General features: G+C 35.7%; 1 protein-coding gene across 1 annotated transcript in view; it reads right to left on the bottom strand.

Annotated features, from left to right (window-relative positions):
* Nucleotides 1-8,606: 8,606 nt before the first annotated feature.
* Nucleotides 8,607-23,010, bottom strand: part of nup160 (nucleoporin 160) — an 82,011-nt gene continuing 67,607 nt past the window's right edge. Inside the window, exons 27-36 of the mRNA XM_052543733.1 lie at nt 20,869-20,974; nt 20,532-20,692; nt 19,433-19,493; nt 18,276-18,386; nt 17,862-17,985; nt 17,670-17,771; nt 17,446-17,587; nt 16,644-16,769; nt 9,240-9,335; nt 8,607-8,897 (exon numbers count right to left, since the gene is read on the bottom strand). Coding sequence (XP_052399693.1) covers nt 8,814-8,897; nt 9,240-9,335; nt 16,644-16,769; nt 17,446-17,587; nt 17,670-17,771; nt 17,862-17,985; nt 18,276-18,386; nt 19,433-19,493; nt 20,532-20,692; nt 20,869-20,974 — 1,113 coding nt within the window. The 3' untranslated portion in view covers nt 8,607-8,813. The remainder of the gene's footprint in view (nt 8,898-9,239; nt 9,336-16,643; nt 16,770-17,445; nt 17,588-17,669; nt 17,772-17,861; nt 17,986-18,275; nt 18,387-19,432; nt 19,494-20,531; nt 20,693-20,868; nt 20,975-23,010) is intronic.

Raw genomic sequence — 23,010 nt, 5'->3', positions numbered from 1 at the left:
TTAGAAGATATTAGACTAGTTAGGACATCCGTGTGAAAATTTACATCCTGACTAATTTTTCAATACATGTTTGATACTGACAGTCTAGGTAACACATTGCAAACCAATTACACAACAGCACAGTCAGCAAACAGGAACTTCATTCACACATGGGCAAGTGGACTGCATGGATCTCATTTTAACCCATTTAAGTTCTCTTAGAACTCTCTTATTTTATTTCTTAAACTTACTGCTTCTTCATTTGCATTCATGAAGAGTGGAAAATGTGCTGCAACTCAAGAACGTCTTTTTTTAACAAAATTTTTAAACAACAAAGATTGTGTCAAACCAGCTGAACAACATTAATTAGGAAAACTGTGTCAATAATGCAAAATGATAGTAAAGGCAGTTCATCATTAAATTCAGTGATGTCATCATGAATATTTGAATTCATTATGGCTCCGATCTACAAGGACACCCTTCTTGTCAGATCCTAAAGAACCCACGACATTAGCATTAGCATGGATGTTTGCCTTCACAGTAGGGACTATATTTACAGATGTGAATGATTCTGTAGAAGAATTTGTGGAAGAAGCTTGGAATTATTTTGTGGCAGCATCAGAAGACGTGCTTATGGGAATACTAAAATATGTCCTGTATGTTTTTGAATGATTTATGGTACTTGATGTACTACGCCTGTTTGTGTGGGGGTTGGTATGCTGTTGTATGTCCTATGTTTTTTAAATCTGTTTGCAGGACTGTAAATCCGGTGGAGGAGGATATGCGACTACAGAAGCTGACCAGCAGTCTGCAGAAGCTGACGAAGGATGACGTCAACAACCTGTTGTGAGTGGAAGGGCTAGGAGAGCCCTAAGCATGGGGACTGGATTAACTAGTCAAGTCACCATTATTTATAAAACACTTTAAAGAAAAAACATTGCATCAAAGCAACTTAACAACTTTAATTAGGAAAACAGTGTGTCAATAATGCAAAATTCCAGTAAAAGGCAGTTCATCAATGAGTTCAGTGATGTCATCATCTTAGTTTACTAAACTAGTATCCAGTTTGTCCATGATAGGGTGAAGAGACAGCTGTGACCCATATTGGAAACATCCGTCACCACTCCACCTTCTGACTTCATACGGGTGACTGAAGGAGAGGATGAGTGGATGCCGCCTGATCATATCCTTCCTTCTCCATATTATCTCATTAATATTGTGTAATTATCATTCAAGTTATTAACCAGTATTTAGCCTCCAAGATTGTTGGATGATTTAATGAAATAAGTAAAAAGCTTATTTATAGATGCATTGATATTTCCTTTTAGAAGTGTTAAAAGTTAAAAGAGTAACAGACATGAACGCATGTGAGTTTAAATTTTGACATTTAGAAACGAATACTAGACATTAAGAATCCTGTTATATCCTGTATTTCTATTCCTCAAGATTAATGTCTGCATATTATGTGTGTGTATCCAACCATAATGATAAGACACTTGCCAGTGTTAGAATTGTATTGTAATTGTAGATAAGGGCTCTTTGTGTATGTGTGCACCTACTGTATGCTCTGTAAGTTTCTGCTGACATCCTGACCTGAGATGAGGTGTCTTCTTCACCAGTTCTGACTCCTGCTACAATCATTGGAGATATGCTGGAGATGTTTATGTCCAAATGTGGAGATTGTCTAAGTTTATCTAGATTTTTGCTGCACAGCACTTTTACGCAATTAGTATCTTCTGTCTGGAGTTGTTGGTGATTCTGAGTTGTATGCATAAAGGCCAACGAACACCGTTGAGTGTACTAAAGCTGACTTCTGCTGATGAAACTGCAAACAAATAAAATTATTATTAATTAACCGCATCTCTGACTTCTGGTCTTCATTCGTCATATCTGGTCCTTGGGTTTTAAATGTAATTCCCCTACAATACAATAAAAAGTTATTTTACTTAAAATAAGTAAAAATACAATAAGCAGATATGAATGACGTGTGTGTGTGCATGTTCTTGTCACATTGCATTTAAGTAATGAACATTCTGCACTACACACGCAGTTTGTCATTACAGTGTGTGCCACATACTTTCACCTTGGCAGCCTACTGTAGCTCTATGGCTTTTTATCTCCCGTAATGCTTGTCTACCCAATTTACTAAAAATATACAATGTTTTCCAAGAGCCAGTTTGATCTGTTTATTTCTATTCAGTTTTACTACAACCCCTTCAGGTTTCTCAATTAGACTGTCACAGATGAAAAGTCTTTATTGACAGAAAGACAGACAGAGAGAGAGAGAGATTATCAAAGAGTACTTATTGATTTTTTTTTTTCTTTGCTTTAAAGGTTGATACTGTACTTTATATGGTGGTATTATTGTTTACAGTAAAAACTGGACACAGAGGAAGCTTTTTAAGTCAAAAATCAATAAAGATTCTTTATAAGTCAAGTCAAGTCACCTTAATTTGTATAGCACTTTAAACAAAATATATTGCGTCAAAGCAACTGAACAACATTCATTAGGAAAACAGTGTGTCAATAATGCAAAATGATAGTTAAAGGCAGTTCATCGTTGAATTCAGTGATGTCATCTATGTTCAGTTAAATAGTGTCTGTGCATTTATTTGCAATCAAGTCAACGATATCGCCGTAGATGAAGTGACCCCAACTAAGCAAGCCAGAAGCGACTGCGGCAAGGAACCGAAACTCCATCGATTGACAGAATGGAGAAAAAAACTTTCTCCTTTGACCAGACGAAACCAGCAGTTCAACTCCAGGCTGCAGCAAAGTCAGATTGTGCAGAAGAATCATCCGTTTCCTGTGGTCTTGTCCTGGTGGTCCTCTGAGACAAGGTCTTTACAGGGGATCTGTATCTGGGGCTCTAGTTGTCCTGGTCTCCGCTGTCTTTCAGGGATGTAGAGGTCCTTTCTAGGTGCTGATCCACCATCTGGTCTGGATACGTACTGGATCCGGGTGACTGCAGTGACCCTCTGATCTGGATACAGACTGGATCTGGTGGCCACGGTGACCTCGGAACAAGACAGAAACAGACAAATATTAGCGTAGATGCCATTCTTCTAATGATGTAGCAAGTACATCGGGTGTTATGGGAAGTGTTCCCGGTTCACCTTATTAATGCAGCCCAAAAATCCTTTAACGGATTTGGATATTAAAAGCATATTAGTACAGTATTGTTCAAAATAATAGCAGTACAATGTGACTAACCAGAATAATCAAGGTTTTTCGTATATTTTTTATTGCTACGTGGCAAACAAGTTACCAGTAGGTTCAGTAGATTCTCAGAAAACAAATGAGACCCAGCATTCATGATATGCACACTCTTAAGGCTGTGCAATTGGGCAATTAGTTGAATTAGTTGAAAGGGGTGTGTTCAAAAAAATAGCAGTGTGGCATTCAATCACTGAGGTCATCAATTTTGTGAAGAAACAGGTGTGAATCAGGTGGCCCCTATTTAAGGATGAAGCCAACACTTGTTGAACATGCATTTGAAAGCTGAGGAAAATGGGTCGTTCAAGACATTGTTCAGAAGAACAGCGTACTTTGATTAAAAAGTTGATTAGAGAGGGGAAAACCTATAAAGAGGTGCAAAAAATGATAGGCTGTTCAGCTAAAATGATCTCCAATGCCTTAAAATGGAGAGCAAAACCAGAGAGACGTGGAAGAAAACGGAAGACAACCATCAAAATGGATAGAAGAATAACCAGAATGGCAAAGGCTCAGCCAATGATCACCTCCAGGATGATCAAAGACAGTCTGGAGTTACCTGTAAGTACTGTGACAGTTAAAAGACGTCTGTGTGAAGCTAATCTATTTTCAAGAATCCCCCGCAAAGTCCCTCTGTTAAAAAAAAGGCATGTGCAGAAGAGGTTACAATTTGCCAAAGAACACATCAACTGGCCTAAAGAGAAATGGAGGAACATTTTGTGGACTGATGAGAGTAAAATTGTTCTTTTTGGGTCCAAGGGCCACAGGCAGTTTGTGAGACGACCCCCAAACTCTGAATTCAAGCCACAGTACACAGTGAAGACAGTGAAGCATGGAGGTGCAAGCATCATGATATGGGCATGTTTCTCCTACTATGGTGTTGGGCCTATTTATCGCATACCAGGGATCATGGATCAGTTTGCATATGTTAAAATACTTGAAGAGGTCATGTTGCCCTATGCTGAAGAGGACATGCCCTTGAAATGGTTGTTTCAACAAGACAATGACCCAAAACACACTAGTAAACGGGCAAAGTCTTGGTTCCAAACCGACAAAATTAATGTTATGGAGTGGCCAGCCCAATCTCCAGACCTTAATCCAATTGAGAACTTGTGGGGTGATATCAAAAATGCTGTTTCTGAAGCAAAACCAAGAAATGTGAATGAATTGTGGAATGTTGTTAAAGAATCATGGAGTGGAATAACAGCTGAGAGGTGCCACAAGTTGGTTGACTCCATGCCACACAGATGTCAAGCAGTTTTAAAAAACTGTGGTCATACAACTAAATATTAGTTTAGTGATTCACAGGATTGCTAAATCCCAGAAAAAAAAAAATGTTTGTACAAAATAGTTTTGAGTTTGTACAGTCAAAGGTAGACACTGCTATTTTTTTGAACACACCCCTTTCAACTAATTGCCCAATTGCACAGCCTTAAGAGTGTGCATATCATGAATGCTGGGTCTTGTTTGTTTTCTGAGAATCTACTGAACCTACTGGTAACTTGTTTGCCACGTAGCAATAAAAAATATACTAAAAACCTTGATTATTCTGGTTAGTCACATTGTACTGCTATTATTTTGAACAATACTGTATGTTATGTGTAAGCCAGGTTAAAGAGAAGGGTCTTTAATCTAGATTTAAACTGCAAGAGTGTGTCTGCCTCCCGAACAATGTTAGGTAGGTTATTCCAGAGTTTAGGCGCCAAATAGGAAAAGGATCTGCTGCACGCACTTGATTTTGATATTCTAGGTATTATCAAATTGCCTGAGTTTTGAGAACGTAGCGGACGTAGAGGAGTATAATGTAAAAGAAGCTCATTCAAATACTGAGGTGCTAAACCATTCAGGGCTTTATAAGTAATAAGCAATATTTTAAAATCTATACGATGTTTGATAGGGAGCCAGTGCAGTGTGGACAGGACCGGGCTAATATGGTCATACTTCCTGGTTCTAGTAAGAACTCATGCTGCTGCATTTTGGACCAGCTGTAGTTTTTTTTTTTACTAAGCGTGCAGAACAAAAACCCAATAAAGCATTAGAATAATCTAACCTTGAGGTCATAAATGCATGGATTAACATTTCTGCATTTGACATTGAGAGCATAGGCCGTAATTTAGATATATTTTGGAGATGTAAAATGCAGATTTACAAATGCTAGAAACATGGCTTTCTAAGGAAAGATTGCGATCAAATAGCACACCTAGTACATGAATCCAGTATGTCTTTGGATTGAGGGAAAAACCCAGAGGAAACAAACATCAAAGCAGAGAGAACATACAAACTACATTATACTAGACAGACTGTTGATTTAAAAAAATATATATATATTATTACTGCTTCAGGAAATTAGTCATGTTTTTATTTTATTTTTATTTACAAATAAATGTTGGTTTTTGTATTTGGTATTTAAAGAAATTGGGGCTGGGGTGTGCTGCTTTCCTCACTTCCAAACCTATAAAAGCTCAGTTCATCTTTTGGAACACAATTTAACATATTTTGGATGAAAACCTGCAGGCTTGAGACTGTCCCATAGACTGCCAAGTAAATAACAATGACAAGGTCCATAAAAGGTATTAAAAGTCATCGTCAGAATAGTCCATCTGACATCATTGATGTTTATCAGATCAAAATAATATTCTAAAAGGGGAGACAAAGCCCATTTTAGGAACAGAAGTTCTTCTGACTTGCAAAAAGAGATTTCAAAGTAATAGTTAATCTAATTAACTATTGTTGAGTATGTGGGAAGATTTATGACCCAGAGTTTATACAATTCTTCCTCTCTTATAGTAGAGAATGAGTGGAACTGTTCCTCAGGGGGTCTATAGTGCACTGATGTGATACTGTAGCTGACGGCTGAATGGTTGCAATTTTCTCTCTAATAGTATCGATTTTAGAAGTAAAGTAGTTCATAAAGTCATTACTGTCGTGGTGTTGGGATAGTTCAACACTTGTTGAGGCTTTATTTTTCATTAATTTAGCCACTGTATTGAATAAATACCTGGGGTTATGTTTGTTTTCTTCTAAAAGAGAAGTAACTGGATCTAACAGTTTTTAATGCTTTTTGTAGGATAGGTTACTTTCCTGCCAAGCGACACAAAATACCTCTAGTTTTGTTTTCCTCCAGCTGCGCTCCATTTTTTGGGTTGCTCTCTTTAGGGTGCGAATATGCTCATTATGCCATGGTGTCAAACTGTTTTCCTTAACCTTCCTTAGGCGTAAAGGAGCAACTGTATTTAAAGTGCTAGAAAAGAGAGAGTCCACAGTTTCTGTTACATCATCAGGTTGTTCTGAGGTTTTGGATATGCTAAGGAATTTGGATACAGAAGTGATGTTTCTTCCATACTTGTGACAACAAGTAGAATTTAACATTTTGGCTATATGAAGTTGGCACAAAACTAAATAATGATCTGAGGCATAATCACTTGGCTGCATAATTTCAACATTATCAACATCAATTCCATGTGACTATTAAATCTAGAGTATGATTTTGACAATGAGTAGGTCCTCAAACGTGTTGTCTAACCCCAATAGAGTTCAGAATGTCTATAAATGCTGATCCCAATGCATCTTGTTCATTATCAACATGGATATTAAAATCACCAACTATCAAAACTTTATCTGCAGCCAGAACTAACTCAGATGTAAAATCACCAAACTCTTTAATAAAGTCTGTATGGTGCCATGGTGGCCTGTATACAGTAACCAGTACAAACATAACAGGAGATTTATCATTAACATTTGCTTCTCTGGATAATGTTATATGAAGCACCATTAATTCAAATGAGTTATACTTGTAGTCTGCCCTCTGAGGAATCCTGAAAACGTTGTTATAAATTGAAGCAACACCTCCCCCTTTTCCTTTTAGACGCGGCTCATGTTTATAACAGTAATCTTGGGGGGGTGGACTCACTTAAAAAAATTTAATCATCAGGTTTTAGCCAGGTTTCTGTCAAACAGAGCACATGTATATTATGATCAGTGATCATATTTATAAAAAGTGTTTTCGTAGAAAGGGATCTGATATTCAATAAACCAAGCTTTATCATTTGTTTATCCATATTGCATCTGTTTTTTATTTGTTGAACCTCAATTAAATTGTTAATCTTAACTTGGTTTGGACGTTTTTTGTATTTTCTAGTTCGGGGAACAGACACAGTCTCTACGATGTGATATCTAGGTGAAAGAGTCTCTATGTGCTGAGAATTAACGGACCTCTGTGACGTGATGCAGCTAGCAGATGGTCGGTTTAGCCAGTCTGTCTGCTTCCTGACCAGGGCCCCAATTAGTCAGGTATAAACACTAAGACTCTTTTCCATATTTCTAGAGAGAAGAGTGGCACCACCCCAGGAGGGATGAAGACCATCTCTTTTCAACAGGTCAGGTCTGCCCCAAAAGCTTGTCCAATTGTCTATGAAACCTATGTTATTCTGTGGGCACCACTTAGACAACGAGCCAATCTGCTATGCATCTCGTCACCACAGTAAGCAGGGAGGGGACCAGAGCATATTACAGTGTCTGACATCGTGCTTGCAAGTTCACACAGCTCGACTATTTTTAGTCGAACATCATTAGCGCCGCCATGAATAACAATCTTACTGTATTTTCATTTAGCATTATCCAGCACTTTTAAATTTGCCAAGATGTCAGGTGCTCTGGCTCCCGGTAAACAATTGACTATGGTGGCTGGTGTCTCTATATTCACGTTCCGTACAATAGAATCACCAATTACTAGAGCACTTGGTACAGTGGGTGCAACACTGAGTGGGAAGAACCTGTTTAATGTTTTGATCGGAACAGAAGAGTGGTGTTTTGACCCACGACTACGCTGCCAGCCTCACTGTCACCCAGTTGCCCTGCTGCAGGGGCTCTGTTGCTGGAACCGAACAATGTACAGGAATCCCTGAGCTAGATGCATCCAAAGCTGTATCTAGAGCCCTAACTTTCTTACTGTCCTCAATTAAAGTTTGGATGCGTGTCTCTAATTCTGAAATCTTCTCTGTCAGCCTAACTATTTCCCTGCATTTATCACATGTGAATCCCTCATCTGCGACAGAGATAGATAAACTGTGGCAAAGGTGCAAATAACAATAGCAGGAGAAGCCATTACTCACTGTGCTTGATGAAATATTCTTACTGCGGTTGTTTGATGAACTTAAAAATTATTGTTTGATGTTGATGAGAGAGGAGCAGAAAAGAAAACAGCGATAGGTTCGAATGAAAATGCTAATGACAAGCTAACGAGTGCTAACCACGGTCTGTGTCACTAGTTAAAAATTTTGATTTCCCAAGTCAGAAAAATATATAACACTCACTGTACTAGTGGTTTTGGGTATTTTAATAAAAACAATCATACATATTGCGCAATTAAAATAGGTTATTTTTGGTCAGAAAAGAGTTAAGAGGTCTGAAACATATCAATTAAACAAAACTGTTTTATTGCATTCCTTATTTAAATGACACCAGTTGAGTCAAGAGTACAACATATAAAGTTTAAGATGTTTTAAACTATCTATATAAAAGTCAGGAAAAAGCTCAACTCAACAACACGCCACAAACAAATCATTTATCATCAACATTATTTATATTCCCGTAGGTGACCGAAGTGCAGTTCTGAGTGGCCGTTAACGGGCCATGAGTCGGTGTCTGCTGCTCTGATCCACCAGTCTGTGATACTCTGCTAATTTATCTTTCAGATTCTTGTACATCTGTAAACAGAGAAGTAAAGTCAAATCAACTTTATTTGTATTGCACTTTATACAATACAGATTGTGTCAAAACAGTTTCATAATGTCAAACAAAAAATTTGTTTGTCAATGACAAAGTACATCACAAAACCATACATGCAAAATGTCATCATACTTTGTTTTCTTAATGGCCCACTTTGAAAATTAAGATTTTTACTGAATAGATTAGACTCCACTGTTGTTCACTTGTTTTTGAATATCTAACCCATCTCAATAGATGAGAACAGGTTTCTAAACTTCTGTTCAAAATCATGAGATAAAAATATCAGGCATCATGACATATGTAAGTGAAAAATACTTCACCTTTTCATTGACCTGACTTTCACTGAGGTTTCTTAAGAGCTGATCGATCGATGTATAAGGCAGCCACACCAGGGATGCTGTAGCTGAGAGCGGCCGCTGTCAGGAAATAAAAAGGAAAATAATAAATGTACTCAGAGTACTGTGTAGAAGTAGATGTTTAACAAATTTGCAAAATTTCTTTTGCAAAAAGTGTAATAATCCAGTAAAACTGGATTGTGAAACCCGCATTTAATGATATATACATTTTACATTATACAGGTGCTGGTCATATAATTAGAATATCATCAGAAAATTTTTGTTGATTTCACTAATTTCATTCAAAAATTGAAACTTGTATATTATATTCATTCATTACACACAGATTGATATATTTAAAAAGTTTATTTCTTTTAATTTTGATGATTATAACTGACAACTAAGGAAAATCCCAAATTCAGTATCTCAGAAAATTAGAATATTACTTAAGACCAATACAAAGAAATCTTGGCCAACTGAAAAGTATGAGCATGTAAAGTATGAGCATGTACAGCACTCAATACTTAGTTGGGGCTCCTTTTGCCTGAATTACTGCAGCAATGCGGCGTGGCATGGAGTCGATCAGTCTGTGGCACTGCTCCGGTGTTATGAGAGCCCAGGTTGCTCCGATAGTGGCCTTCAGCTCTTCTGCATTGTTGGGTCTGACATAGCGCATTTTCCTCTTCACAATACTCTAAAACTTCCTGGTATACGGCTGTGTTGACCTTGGACCTCAGAAAACGCAGAGGACCAACACCAGCACATGACATGGCCCCCCAAACCATCACTGACTGTGGAAACTTTATACTGGACATCAAGCAACGTGGATTGTGTGCCTTAATGATATTCTAATTTTATGACCAGCACCTGTATATACACATATACATTAATATTTAATAATACTGTAGACATACCATTTCTTTTTCAAATTGTTTATTAAAATGATTAATCAGATTAAAAAAAAAACTATTTTCTGTAATTTATTGAAATAAATGGGTTATTTCTAGGGGTGCTCCGATCACGATCGGCCGATCGTTAATGCGCATCGCGTCAGTAAAGCCGGTTCTCTAATCAGCGTTTAATTCCATCAGGTGCGTGATTTCTCATAGAGCAGCTGTTACTACACAGAGCTGTTGTTAACTGAGAAGATGCACCAATAAACGCTGAAAATGAAGTGGATTTGCGCATCTTCTCTATTAACAACGGCTCTGTGTAGTAACAGCTGCTCTATGTGAAATCACGCACCTGATGGAATTAAACGCTGATTAGAGAACCGGCTTTACTGACGAGATCCGCATAACGATCGGCCGATCGTGATCAGAGCACCCCTAGTTATTTCAAAGGTCTAAGACTCCCAAATATATATTTTACCAATGTTTTTGTTAAAAATTATGTAGGAAAAGTAATAGATCAATTTATGACAAGAGTGCACCCTCAAAAATCTAAATTATAACAGGAGTTTTGACCTTTGTTTAAAAACAAAAAAAAGACTTCTTCGTTGCCTTTTTCTCCATCACATTTTAGAAATCATCAGAAGTTATATATCAACTGAAAACTTAACATTTCAAAATTCATCCTTTAAAGCCCATTTTAAAATCAAACATTGCATGGTACATCAATATCACGTTACAAAATGTTTTCAGACATGAATTATAAAAATTTTGGTTTGTATCATGCACATCATGTGTATTCAAGTCTATCTTCAAAAATGTGAGTGACAGTTAAGGGGGTAAACTAATTAGGGATGCACGATACAATTTTTTTCAGAACCGATCTGATTCCAAGAAATTTGTATTGGCCATCTGGTCTTTGACATTCTCATTTAATGTAAGGGGAAACTTATCTATGAAACTTAGCAAGGTATAAATGATTAATGTTTTTCATTATAGTGGTATATCAAAGACAAGAGAAAACATCCTCCTTACATTATTGCGTACATCTGTGTGGGAATTCATTAAGATGAAAGTGAAAAAAAAAAAAAAGTCAACGTTGTGACATTTGCCAAGTATGGTAACCCATACTCGGAATTGGTGGTCTGCATTTGACCCATCCAAGTGCACACGAACAGCAGTGAGAACTAAACACACCATGAACACACACCGGCACCGAGACTCAAACCTGCAACCTTCGGGTTACAAGCCCAACTCTCTAACCATTAGGCCACAGCTGCCCCATACCATGCAGATCGAGAATGCTTCATTCTTTCTTCTGCTGATTATGAGGTCCAGTGTCAGTGCTTAGTCAGTCAATGGGGATCTCTTCATTCAGACACAAACTACTCAAATCTGCAATACTGTACATTTGATTTTGTTCAAACAGCCATTTATAAGATTATAAAGTTTGCGACTGTCAAACGATCATTTCGAGACGCTCATAGATTTCTGCATGTATGTTTTATTAACTTTATTTGATGACAATTTATAACTAACTGTAAAATTTAATGTAATTAGGGTAGGTTGACATTAAAGTTATGTGTTTTTCATTACCTGTGTGTTTTTAATACATGTTTTGTGAAAGATCTGTTGCATAAATAATTTTAATAAAAGCGCATGTATATTTTTATGATTTCTATTTCATTATATGAAAAAAAAAATCTTTGAATGTCATGTACTAGTTGTATCCTTTTACAGTATCCTTTTTTTACTTAAAAAACGTGTTTGATGCAAAGTTAACAGAGTAAAATATAAAAAAAATATGAAGATCAAGTGCAGCCTATGTCACAGAACACAAGGTAAATATTTAATTTTTAAACAAATTATTGTAATACAGTCCCTCCAGAAAAATGCGATTATGCGATTGCGTGATTTAATGCATAATCAGCCAAGGGCCGCATATTTATGCGGGGGTCGCATTTTTTCAAATATGCCGCACTTTCGCCGCATAAATTGCAGATTTCAGGAAGCAAAATATGCGGAGGTAGCATGATTTCATAATAATATTTTTTTTTTTTTTGCAAAAAAGTCACATATATCTTAGCAGAAAGTTGAAAAATGTTGCGTTTACTTCACACACCATTATTTTCCAATGGGAACCTTATGAAGTGACGTAATTGCGCTACGTGAACATCATCTGTTCCCGCGGTGAAACCAGGGTAAAGGACGCAAATCATTCTCATCTGCCAACAAAAATAAGCGCAAAAGACCGCGCGAAGCAGTTACCCGGTGTGTTACATGACAGTGGGGGCAAATTATTTTGAGAGAGGGATGAGGATAAGGATGGCGAATGATAGGCCAGTGTTAAAGGCTACGCAGTTATCTTTCATTTTCACAGTGGACTGTTGTAGTTTTATTCAGAAGTTGATGCACCTCTACAGTTGTAAGATTGTACTTTTTTGTTACAGAATAGTACCAAAACCTTACAGTTGTAAGTATATTAGTAGTATGTAAAATAATTTACGTTGCAGTAAGAGATTGCACTTTGCAATTCCTGTAAAAAAGCATTTGTATATTTGTGTGTATATTTTATTTATTCATTTTTACAGAAGTAGTTGAATATTCCTTTTGTAAAGCTAGAGAACTTGTTTGACTCAATGTTTTGTAAGTTTGAGCCATGTGTTAATTAAGGTCTGAAATAAAACAGAACGAGAACTTAAATATTATGTGATTTAGAATGCTTGCTTCTCATAGGAAGTCATAAGAAATTACTCTTTACAATAAGGTAGTAGCCTAGTGAGAACAGGGTGTTTGGGGGGGGGGGGTCACCTTTTTTTCTCTTTTTCATCAAACCGCGTTTTTCTGGAGGGACTGGTAATACAAAAATTTATGAGAAACAAGTAATTTGTATATTTACATAATTGTTAATGTGAAAAAATCATTTTCGATTTTTAAGACAAGTGTTCATCGAATCGATTGTAAAATCGATTTTCCATGTCTAAAAAAAAAAAAGAAGTTTCCTTTTTGAACGTCAAATAATGGACGTAAAGAGAGCACTGGAAACGCACAAGTCAGCAATATTTCTTATTTATTGGAATGAAGTTTCGTGCAGAATAACATACAGCAACAGGACTGCAACATTTCTCAAAAAAATATGCAGAGGGGACGGCTGGCATAAAAAAAGAAAAACATCACTGCAGGCTTCAACCCGGCTGCATTTATGATTTAGGGAATTCAAAAATATCCAAGATTATTTTAAATAATGATTCAATCCATTTCAAACAACTGTTCAAAAAAATGAAACTTTAAAGTGATACTAAGCGGTAAAGTGGAAATGCAAACCGTGCAAACATAAGATGTTATGCTGTACCGAGCCGCAGTAACGAGGCAGCAACATATGATAGATAGGATAGAACAAGGAAGGCTATAAAAAATAACTAATATAATATAATTAGTATATAGTATATAATATAATGTCACTTTGTTGGTGAAAACCCAGAAGGGAGTTAGCATTTTAGCACTTCCGGTTCCATCATCCCAGAGTCAATGGGTTTTTTGAACAGGATTTTGGTTAAATCCCTTAAATAAGGTATGTGGTTCACAGAAGCTCAAGATATGTTCACGTTTTATTCTACGCCATAGAACACACCAGTTACACCCTGCTCGTGATTTTTTTTTTTTTAAGTTGTAACAGTCCATAGTTCTGTTACTATGGTTTTAGCAGGTTGTAGTACTACTCCTGTCCACTAGGTATCCTAAATTGCTATTCTCTTCTGGCTTAAATCCCAGTGAGGTGGTAGAGGAAAGAGAGATCCGTATGGTGAAGTGGAAGAATGGTTTTCTCCTCAAGTATGGGGTTGTTAGCAAGCTAACTCACTTTTTTAGTACATCCTATGTAGAAGGACTCTTTAGTATTGCTAATAGGAACTATGGGGATGTGAGGAGCATTTCCAGTTTGACAACTTCATAGAAACCGATCTTGTTTATCCTGTAAATCTGGATCTTTTTGGGAATATTCATTCTGCAACAACTAAAGCCTCAGTTGGGAAGCACATGGTGGATGGTCATCGGGTTGGATTAGTGTTTTATGGTCATTGAACAAGACATTGTCAGTTATCATCCTCTACATCCTTTACGTTAAGTTCAAATGACATTCTCCAAAGGACAGTTGGGATTCTAAAAGGACAATGGTTGTATAAGGTTTTTCATACCAAAATTCACTTTGGTTTGCTATGAGGTTGGTCTTTATGCTTACGGGTTTTGTTGATAGCACTTCCAAGTCTTCTTTAAATCAGTATGCTGATTTATTTTGCTTCATTTGCCCTGTATGTTGTTGTTGTTGCCCATTCTTAATATTCAAAGATAATCTGGTATAACTCTATATGTGTTGGTACAAACTTCATTTCTTATCTTGATTGAACAGTATGTAAGGTGCTTATATTAAATGTGATTGGTGGGCCCCTCGCTTAAAAATTATCAGTAGCTGTGCCTTTTAAAAAGAGGACGGTTATAAAGTTTTTACTTTTTTTTTTTTAAAAGGCGGTTGCTAACAAGTTGTTAAATGGGTATGTAGGCTGCAATGCTCTATATGGCCAGAATTGCAATGATTCTCGCCCCTCTTTATACTCTTTTTATAATCTATGAAAAAGGACATGAGGCTGTAAATTGATAGAGCAATAGCTAAGTTTCAAAGAAGTTTATGCTTCAGAGAAGGTAAGCGCACTAAGGGGGTATGCATGCACTCCATATAATCATTCAAATACATTATGATAATAATCAGGGACCGGATTCACAAATATCTGAGGAAATAAATAATTTTTTTATAATTTAAACTATAGAATTTAAATAGATAAATTCCACTAAGTTCGTAAGAATGTTCTTAAATGCAATTCTTTAAAAATTCTTAAGTTCTCAAATATATTCTTAAGGACATCTTAATTTTTTTTCTTAAGAAAACAACAGCCGTTATTCTGAATGAATAAATGACAGTGATAACTCACACAATTTACTTTTTGCGCTTCCTGAAGATTACCCATAGACTTTATAAAAACACTACCATAATAATTATAACAAGCACGCACACTATTTTCATTTGTGAGTTTGACTGGCGCCCAGGTTCACGTTTTTAACGCGGGGTGTTTTTGAACAGTAACTTTAAAAATAGCCACTCCAGGGTCGCAGCTTCCTCTCATTTTGGGGGCGTTTTGTGCATTCAGTGCAATACTCGCATCACGGTTTCTGACGACAGTAAAATTAGTTTTGATGTTTGACATTAATTTTTTTTCCCCAATTAAACTCTTTGTGGCCGTTATGTTTTCACCAAAACTAACATAAAACTATGGCTTTACATTGCACAAGGCTTAATTTCTAGGAATTTTTTTTATAAAATTTACCATTTAAATTATAAAATTTTACTACATGACATTATAATATAAAACCAAAACCACAGCCCTATTATATGTAGCTGTTGTTGTAATGCTTAGATATAACAGTTAATTTGAAATAACCCTATACATTTATTAAATAATTCCTACTGTTTGGGATTTAAAACCAGTCTGGGGCTGTTAAGTTATTTACGATGGTTTTTAAGAAGATTCTGTTGAAAAATTGTAATTCTTCTTAGGTTTTATCTTAAGAACAATCTCAAGAAAAAAAGATAAGAATATTCTTAAAATAGATTTTTGGGAATACAAAATATTCTTAACTTTTTTCTAAAGTTAAAAATAAGAGGAAAACGGTAGTTAAGAAGAAATTTCTTCTTAATGTTCCGTGAATCTGGCCCCTGAAAGCACAATTATAAAATTTTGTAACTAATAAACTAATAAAATGAATAACATTCATAACAACTGTATAGAAAAATACTATTACAAAAAGGAATACTATCATAAAGAGCACATATAACAATGTTTTTGTTTTTATAAAAATGTAATGTGGATTAAAATTAAAATTCATCCACAGAGTAAATAATTATCATGGTTTGCTTTTATCAAAATGTTTAGAAAAAGTTCAAAAGTTTTCAGAAACGCGGTAGTGGTGACTTTGAAGAAGAGCGACCAAGTTATAGCCTAATGTTAGTGTATTTAGGCTTTTTTTTTTTTTGTGAACATTATCTTAATTGACAAAACGTGCAGTTAATTAGCTCTCATTGAACACAGTACTTATTTTTTTGCAATAATCCAAAAAGCCTATTGATAAATCCTATTGGCTTTTTGTAGAGAGAACCAGTGTGACGCTAACAGCCGATGCGCCTACAGGGTGATGTCACAGTGCCCCCCACTATCATATGTATCATGCTTTAGAAACGGCACTAAACTAATTTTTTTTTAATGGAAAATCATTGATCTTTATCTACAGATCAAGTATAAATCATAGAAACACTGAATTACCTTGGAAAGAGTGTTTCATCTTGACTTTCATTATTTGTATTCTTAGCAATTAATGACAGTTACGTCAAGAACAGACCATAAAGTTTTAATTTAGTTTGGATTGTTGTGAAAAAGAAATCTTGAATACATACCTCTATACCAAAATACTGATGTCCCTTTCCGAGCAGAGCATCCACATACTCCAGCACAAGCTCAGCTGCTGACTCCAGCTGATCATAGTTCAGATAGAGACGCAACAGCGCTGCAGCATCAATTTCCTGAAAGAGAAACACAAACACCCTTTGTGTTATACAAACAGAGATGGTGTAGAAATCATGAACATAAACATACATACAATAAGTAAACATACAATAAGTAAAGATAGCAAAGTAAGCTTTGCTTTATGTTAATTTTATTACTTAAAAAAAAAAAACAGAACAGATCTGCTCCAAGTAAATTTGATAAGACTCTGCTGCTGTGATCATTTTACCTCGAAGTGACAAAGATCGTAAAAGATCGTAAACGACAATGGTTCATAACATTATGCAGGGCTATCAATCATCACAACGAAGCAATCAAAATAAATATACGGGGTCACAAACAGAAAAAATTAACCCATTAGAAATTAAAAACCATTTCTACCATGATTTTAGATCTCCAATTTAAACTGTCTCCTTTAATACTAAAATCACTTCACTAACACTCCAGTGTGTGACAATAAAATATTAAGCTTTGATATTTGTCTGTGCAGGCAGTCATCTCTATTTCCTAATAAAAACAGGAAGTTTTGCAGATTTATAAAAAAAAAAAAAAAAAAAAAGGTATGAAAATTACAGCATGTTTTTTTTTATATTACAATTATATTGTACAATATTACTCTTATGTCAAAAGATCATGGAAAATAAATATTATAAGATGCAATGCTAAAAAAAAATAAAAGAAATAATCATCCACCTTGTAGGCATTAAGTAGCCAATCAGGCACTGGCACTCCATGTGAGAGCAGCTTGTTGATGACACAGCAATGATATTGAGCATTCTGTGAGGGATATTTCTCCAAATAATGAGCTAACAGCCGCCAAGCTTCATCTGTCGCGCTGTGTGGAGAGAAATTCAGTTTAGGAAGAAGGAATGAAGAGTTCATTGCAATGATCAAGGTCAAGGAGTATTTTAACAGACCTGGACTCTTTAGTAGTAATGACAGTTGGCAATTGATTGGCTGCAAGCCAGTTCCACACCTCCGTCTGGTCCTGATCACCTTTATACTGCAGTTTAATACACCTATAACAAAGAAAAATATGCAGTGCAGAAATCAGAACAAAAAGCAGCCAGCTGATTTTGATTAGACAGTAACAGGATTGATCAACTTACTTGAAGGTCAGTCCTTCAAATACAGATGTGAGGGATAAGTAAAAGGTCTGACATAGTGTCAAGGCTGTGTCAAAAAGTCCTGCTTGTACCAGCAGAGCCACCATCTCTTGTGAAGATGCACCACCTGTAAGAGAAATAACACCAGGATAAAGTTTACTTTTTAAAAGAACTCAGGAAACGGTTGCAAATATTCAGGCAAAATGTGTTTGCAAGCTCAAATATAAATAATAGCATTAAGTAAAGCCATGCAAAGCACACCCCCATAAGAAAAGTTTATAAAAAAATATTTTCATAATAGTTGAAGGTCAAAATTTAAACTATATCGATTAATCGCACAGCTCTATTGATATTGATAAAGGTAACATAATTGAACAACAATTTAAAAGCATCTTCCAAAAGGAAGCATGTCATTACCTGCAATGGCGGCTGAAGGGGGGTCCTGCTGAGCTAATGTCAGACGACTCCGAGCAAGAACATACTCTTTCTCCAAGTCTTTCAGCTCAAGAATGTCAATCTGTTGACTTACTGTAATCACATGACAAAAAAACTTGTACATTTGTAGCATTTAAAAAAAAAAAACAACTCGAACAGATGTTGCAGATATAACTAGATCAAAAACACACTGATTATCAGATTATTAGGCCAATAGTTTTTAAAATATACAAACAGTATTTCAAAGAAAACTGTAAAATATAAAATATTATGATGCCTCAATTCATATTGTGGTGCATAGAAAATCAAGTATCCCCCCTCCCCAATCCCCAGCTGGCCTGCTCTCACTTGCAATAAACATTCTGGGCCAGAGCACTTTTACATCATGTATGAGATAACGGAGAAAACCACTTTCACTAATATTCTGCCAAATAATTAATAATAAATAATTTATAATAAATGCAGTGCATTGTTTTCACTTATGTATCAGATTATTATGAAGGCAGCTGGCGTTAATGAAATAATTTCAACTTTATTCGCAAACTACATTTCCTGTTCATCAATAAGGTATGAACCAGAGCCATTAAAAACCTAAATCTACTTGATTTAATTAAATTAATTTAATTGTATTGAAGTAGTAGTAATAGAGTATGTTTGTGGGCGTAATGTTGACAGTAGTGCACACTAAATAGTATCTGTTCTGTGCTCCATTGCAGTAAATGCTCACACTGCAGGCGTACCGTACCTGAGCACGGTTCAAGACTCCTAGTGTGAGTACACCAGACATGCATTCAGCATTTGTGCTGGCTAATTCAGGTAATGATTCATTAGATTAGATTCATTCAAAACAATAATTTGAGAAAGAACCAGAATCATGGCCTATACTACAATGGTCATGCTATATGTTTTGCATGCAGTCAGCAATCAGCAAAATTGCAAAAGGTATGCAATAACCATATTAAATTTTAATCATCTTCAATGATTGTGCTTGTATCAATCCAAAGGTATAAAATAATATGTTAAGTGGGGGGGACACACAGAAAAATGTTAAATAGATGAGTGTTGATCTTCACCTATCAATAATGAGACAACAGAGTATTGTCCACACAATTTTACAGGGTGATTTGGGGAGGAATTACCTGGATTTGCAGCAAATTCGCCATCATAGTTCCTTTTTGGTGATGTGCCTGGTCGTTCATACTAGTCAAAAGTCAAGTCATGATATATATTAAAATACATTATGATACAAAATTATGTTATAGATGTATACACAAAGAGTACTGTGCAATTCAGAGGCAGATTACATGCTTCACAAAACTTGTAATGAAGGAATGAATGAAAATGCAAATTCACTTTCTGACAGCAGGTGGCGCTTTGGGAACTTGGTTACTGCTATAAACATAGCAGCTGCACTCATAAGCACTAAAGCAACACCATGTAACTTATGCTCACTGTTTCCTCATGTGGTTGATAAGTGCAATTGACCATATGCATGATTACTTTCAGTTTTAGATAAGCAAGCTCTGTAATTTCAGGTCAATTGCATTGTGCCATAAGGGGAGCTATCTTTGCTCCGTTTCTCTACATAATCCATTCAGAATTTGGAGGAAGGTTTGGACCACTGTACCTTTAAACAAAACTACAGCAGGTAGTCTGTCTTGAATAAAACTTAAATATAGTTAAATTAAATAATGCATTTAATATTTTTAATTTGTTATAACTTGATTAATTAGTATTTAATTATATGATATTTAAATAATTCAGCATTTTAGGCTGTTGTCTGGCCTTATTTATTTAAATGTGACTTTAAAGTAAATATTTAAAGTGACTTTGTGACTTACTGCACTTGCTATACTTCAGTGCAATAAAGTACTAAAGTACTAAAGTACAAAAGACGTAAAAAAAAAAAAAAAAAAAAAATAGGGTGTTGAATAGGCAGCTGTCCAGCTTTTGAGAAGACGTGCTCCAACCGCACTGATGTCCCAGGAACACTCAGGTACAGCTGCGCAAGGTGGGGGTATTACTGCCAATTTTCCACCAAAAAAGCCGGTCACTGTCAGCTTGCAATGGTCCTTTTCATAACTCAGAATCTCCTGTAACTAGATGCGCGAATGAGGCGAATTCGCGTCTACTTTTTTTGGTTGGTCCGATCGATTGTGCAATCGATTTTCGCACTAAAAGTGACAGCCCTATTGCTAACTGAGTCTCCAAGCAATTCAAAATGTTTCAGATGCTTACCGCTGCTCCAGACGAGGGCTGCACAATCCATGCATAGTCCGGATGAACGAGACGCAGGCAGCTGAGTGCAGCTAGATAACAGTTCACCTGCTTCTGGAGACCACGCAGAGTTCGCACCTCACGGCCCAGACGCATACCGTACTCAAACATCACTGTACCGGCTTGAACACACAAACAATTTACTGCTGGCTTAAAGGCCAAAACAATCACTTTCATTTCTCATTTGAACAATTAATCAATAATATAAAGTTGCAGGAGTATTTAGTTTATTATTTATTATTTAATCCTTTCCCCCAAAAAATTGAAACCTTAATGTAACGTTGACCATCAGTTTTACCTTTCCTATAGTTGTGACGATTGATATGAAAAGCATACAGAAGCTCATAGTAGTTGTGAGTCATGAGGTCCACAGCTCTCGCACGAGACTCAATAATGCTGACCACCTGAAGAACACAAAGCACAAGTCAAGTCACCTTTATTGATATAGCGCTTTAAACAAAATACATTGCGTCAAAGCAACTGAACAACATTCATCAGGAAAACAGTGTGTCAATAATACAAAATGATAGTTAAAGGCAGTTCATCATTGAATTCAGTGATGTCATCTCTGTTCAGTTAAATAGTGTCTGTACATTTATTTGCAATCAAGTCAACAATATCGCTGTAGATGAAGTGACCCCAACTAAGCAAGCCAAAACAACAAACAATAGTTTGCTACAAATAAAAGTAAGAACTGAAGACGGGGCTCAACAATAACGATGGCCTAGGGAAAATTACATTCTAGAAATATCTGATGAGGATGTATACATGTTTTTGGACTTGTAAACTTAAAGGTGTCAAACGATGCTGCTAAAAAAATCATTATTTTCTGTTTTTGGTGTAACGAAATGGGTTTGTGTGGTATAAGTTTAAAAAACACATTATTTTACATAGGGGTGACCCCCGAATAGTCAACGAATCAATGATTTGATTCAAGGAGCCTGATTCGAGAACCAATCTAACAGTCGAATATTCACAGGGTGTTATTGATTATGCCATTTTGACTATATGGGGGAGCTCAAATGTCCGATTTCACATAGAACTACCGGTTTTATCCCAAAAAGTTAATATACAGCCTATTATGATAAAGCTGTAAGAATCTGAAAAGAAAGAAGCTTCAAATTAATATTTTAAAGTGCGTGAATAAATCCAACCACCCATATAGATTTATGTTTCAGTTCCCATAAGCCCCACCCCCAAACATATGAATTGACTATTAGTCGAAAATCGAAAAGATTCTAAATTTCCGATTCAACTGTGAAAATCCCTATTTTTACACATACATTATTGTTTCTCCTTTATGCCCAGCCTTTCTGAAATACAAAATTCATCATTCTGAAAAGCGAGGAGTGCTATCCAGTGCGTTGTAATTGGCCGGATGCCTCAAGCATGTGATGGAAATGTTATGCTCCTTCCTATACTGTAATGCCGTGTGTCCTGGAGCACCGACAAAAACATTAAAACTCATTCTAGACTTTGTTAATACACCTGATTTAGATAATCAGCTTGTTAGAAGTGAGCTCCATGCACAAACGGTGTACAGATTGACATGGTCCCTACTAGAGGCCGACCGATAGTGGATTTCACCAATAATAATAACTAGGTTGGACCACATTGGCCGATACAGATTGAACAAAAACTAAAATATTGCTTTACATATATATATATATATATATATATATATATATATATATATATATATATATATATATATATATATATATATATAAATAATGTACTGAATAATACTAGTAGTAATAATAATAATACTAGCAATAGTAAATGTTGAAATGACCACAAAATCCATTTAATTTGTCCAGAAATTCCATTTTTTTTTTTCAAATTCCATGTTATCAGTTTGAATTTGTTTGGATTCTGTTTTTTTTCCCCGTTTGAACTCCACTCTGTTTAAATAGTTAAAGTGTATTAATCATAAAGCAAATCTAATTAATTAAAACCTATACATTTTCACATCAATTTAATAAAAGTTTAAAACAAATTAAATATTTAGAGCCCTTTAAAATGTTTTATTTTTTCTCACAATATTTTCTATTGTAACCAAATTCTTTGTTTAAGCATGTCTAAGTATTTTAATCCATATAAAAACTTTATTTTTTTCTTAAAGAAAACTAGATTTTTTTTACCCTTTATTCTGTATTTTTAATTAAATAATTGTTTAACAAAAAAAACGCGAACAGTGTGTGTGTGTGTATGTTTGACAAGGCCAATGCATTAAAACAATACAGTTTTCAGAGCACACACACACAAACAGAGGACACAAAGTGTGTGTTTATCGACAGATCGTTAGAATATCTGTATCTGTGCAGTTCTTTGTCATAAATATTTTACAAAAGGTCACGAGGGAGCAATCAGTTTCCCATCTACTGTAAAGTTTCTGCTCCGTTCACCGCTCACCACAGCTGTGTCCTTCCAGCGAAAA

Source organism: Carassius gibelio, chromosome A25, assembly GCF_023724105.1.
Source record: "Carassius gibelio isolate Cgi1373 ecotype wild population from Czech Republic chromosome A25, carGib1.2-hapl.c, whole genome shotgun sequence".
In the NCBI taxonomy this organism is placed as follows: Eukaryota; Metazoa; Chordata; class Actinopteri; order Cypriniformes; family Cyprinidae; genus Carassius; species Carassius gibelio.
The sequence above is the reverse complement of the archived record's forward strand: the minus strand, read 5'-3'. Positions and strand labels throughout refer to the sequence as shown.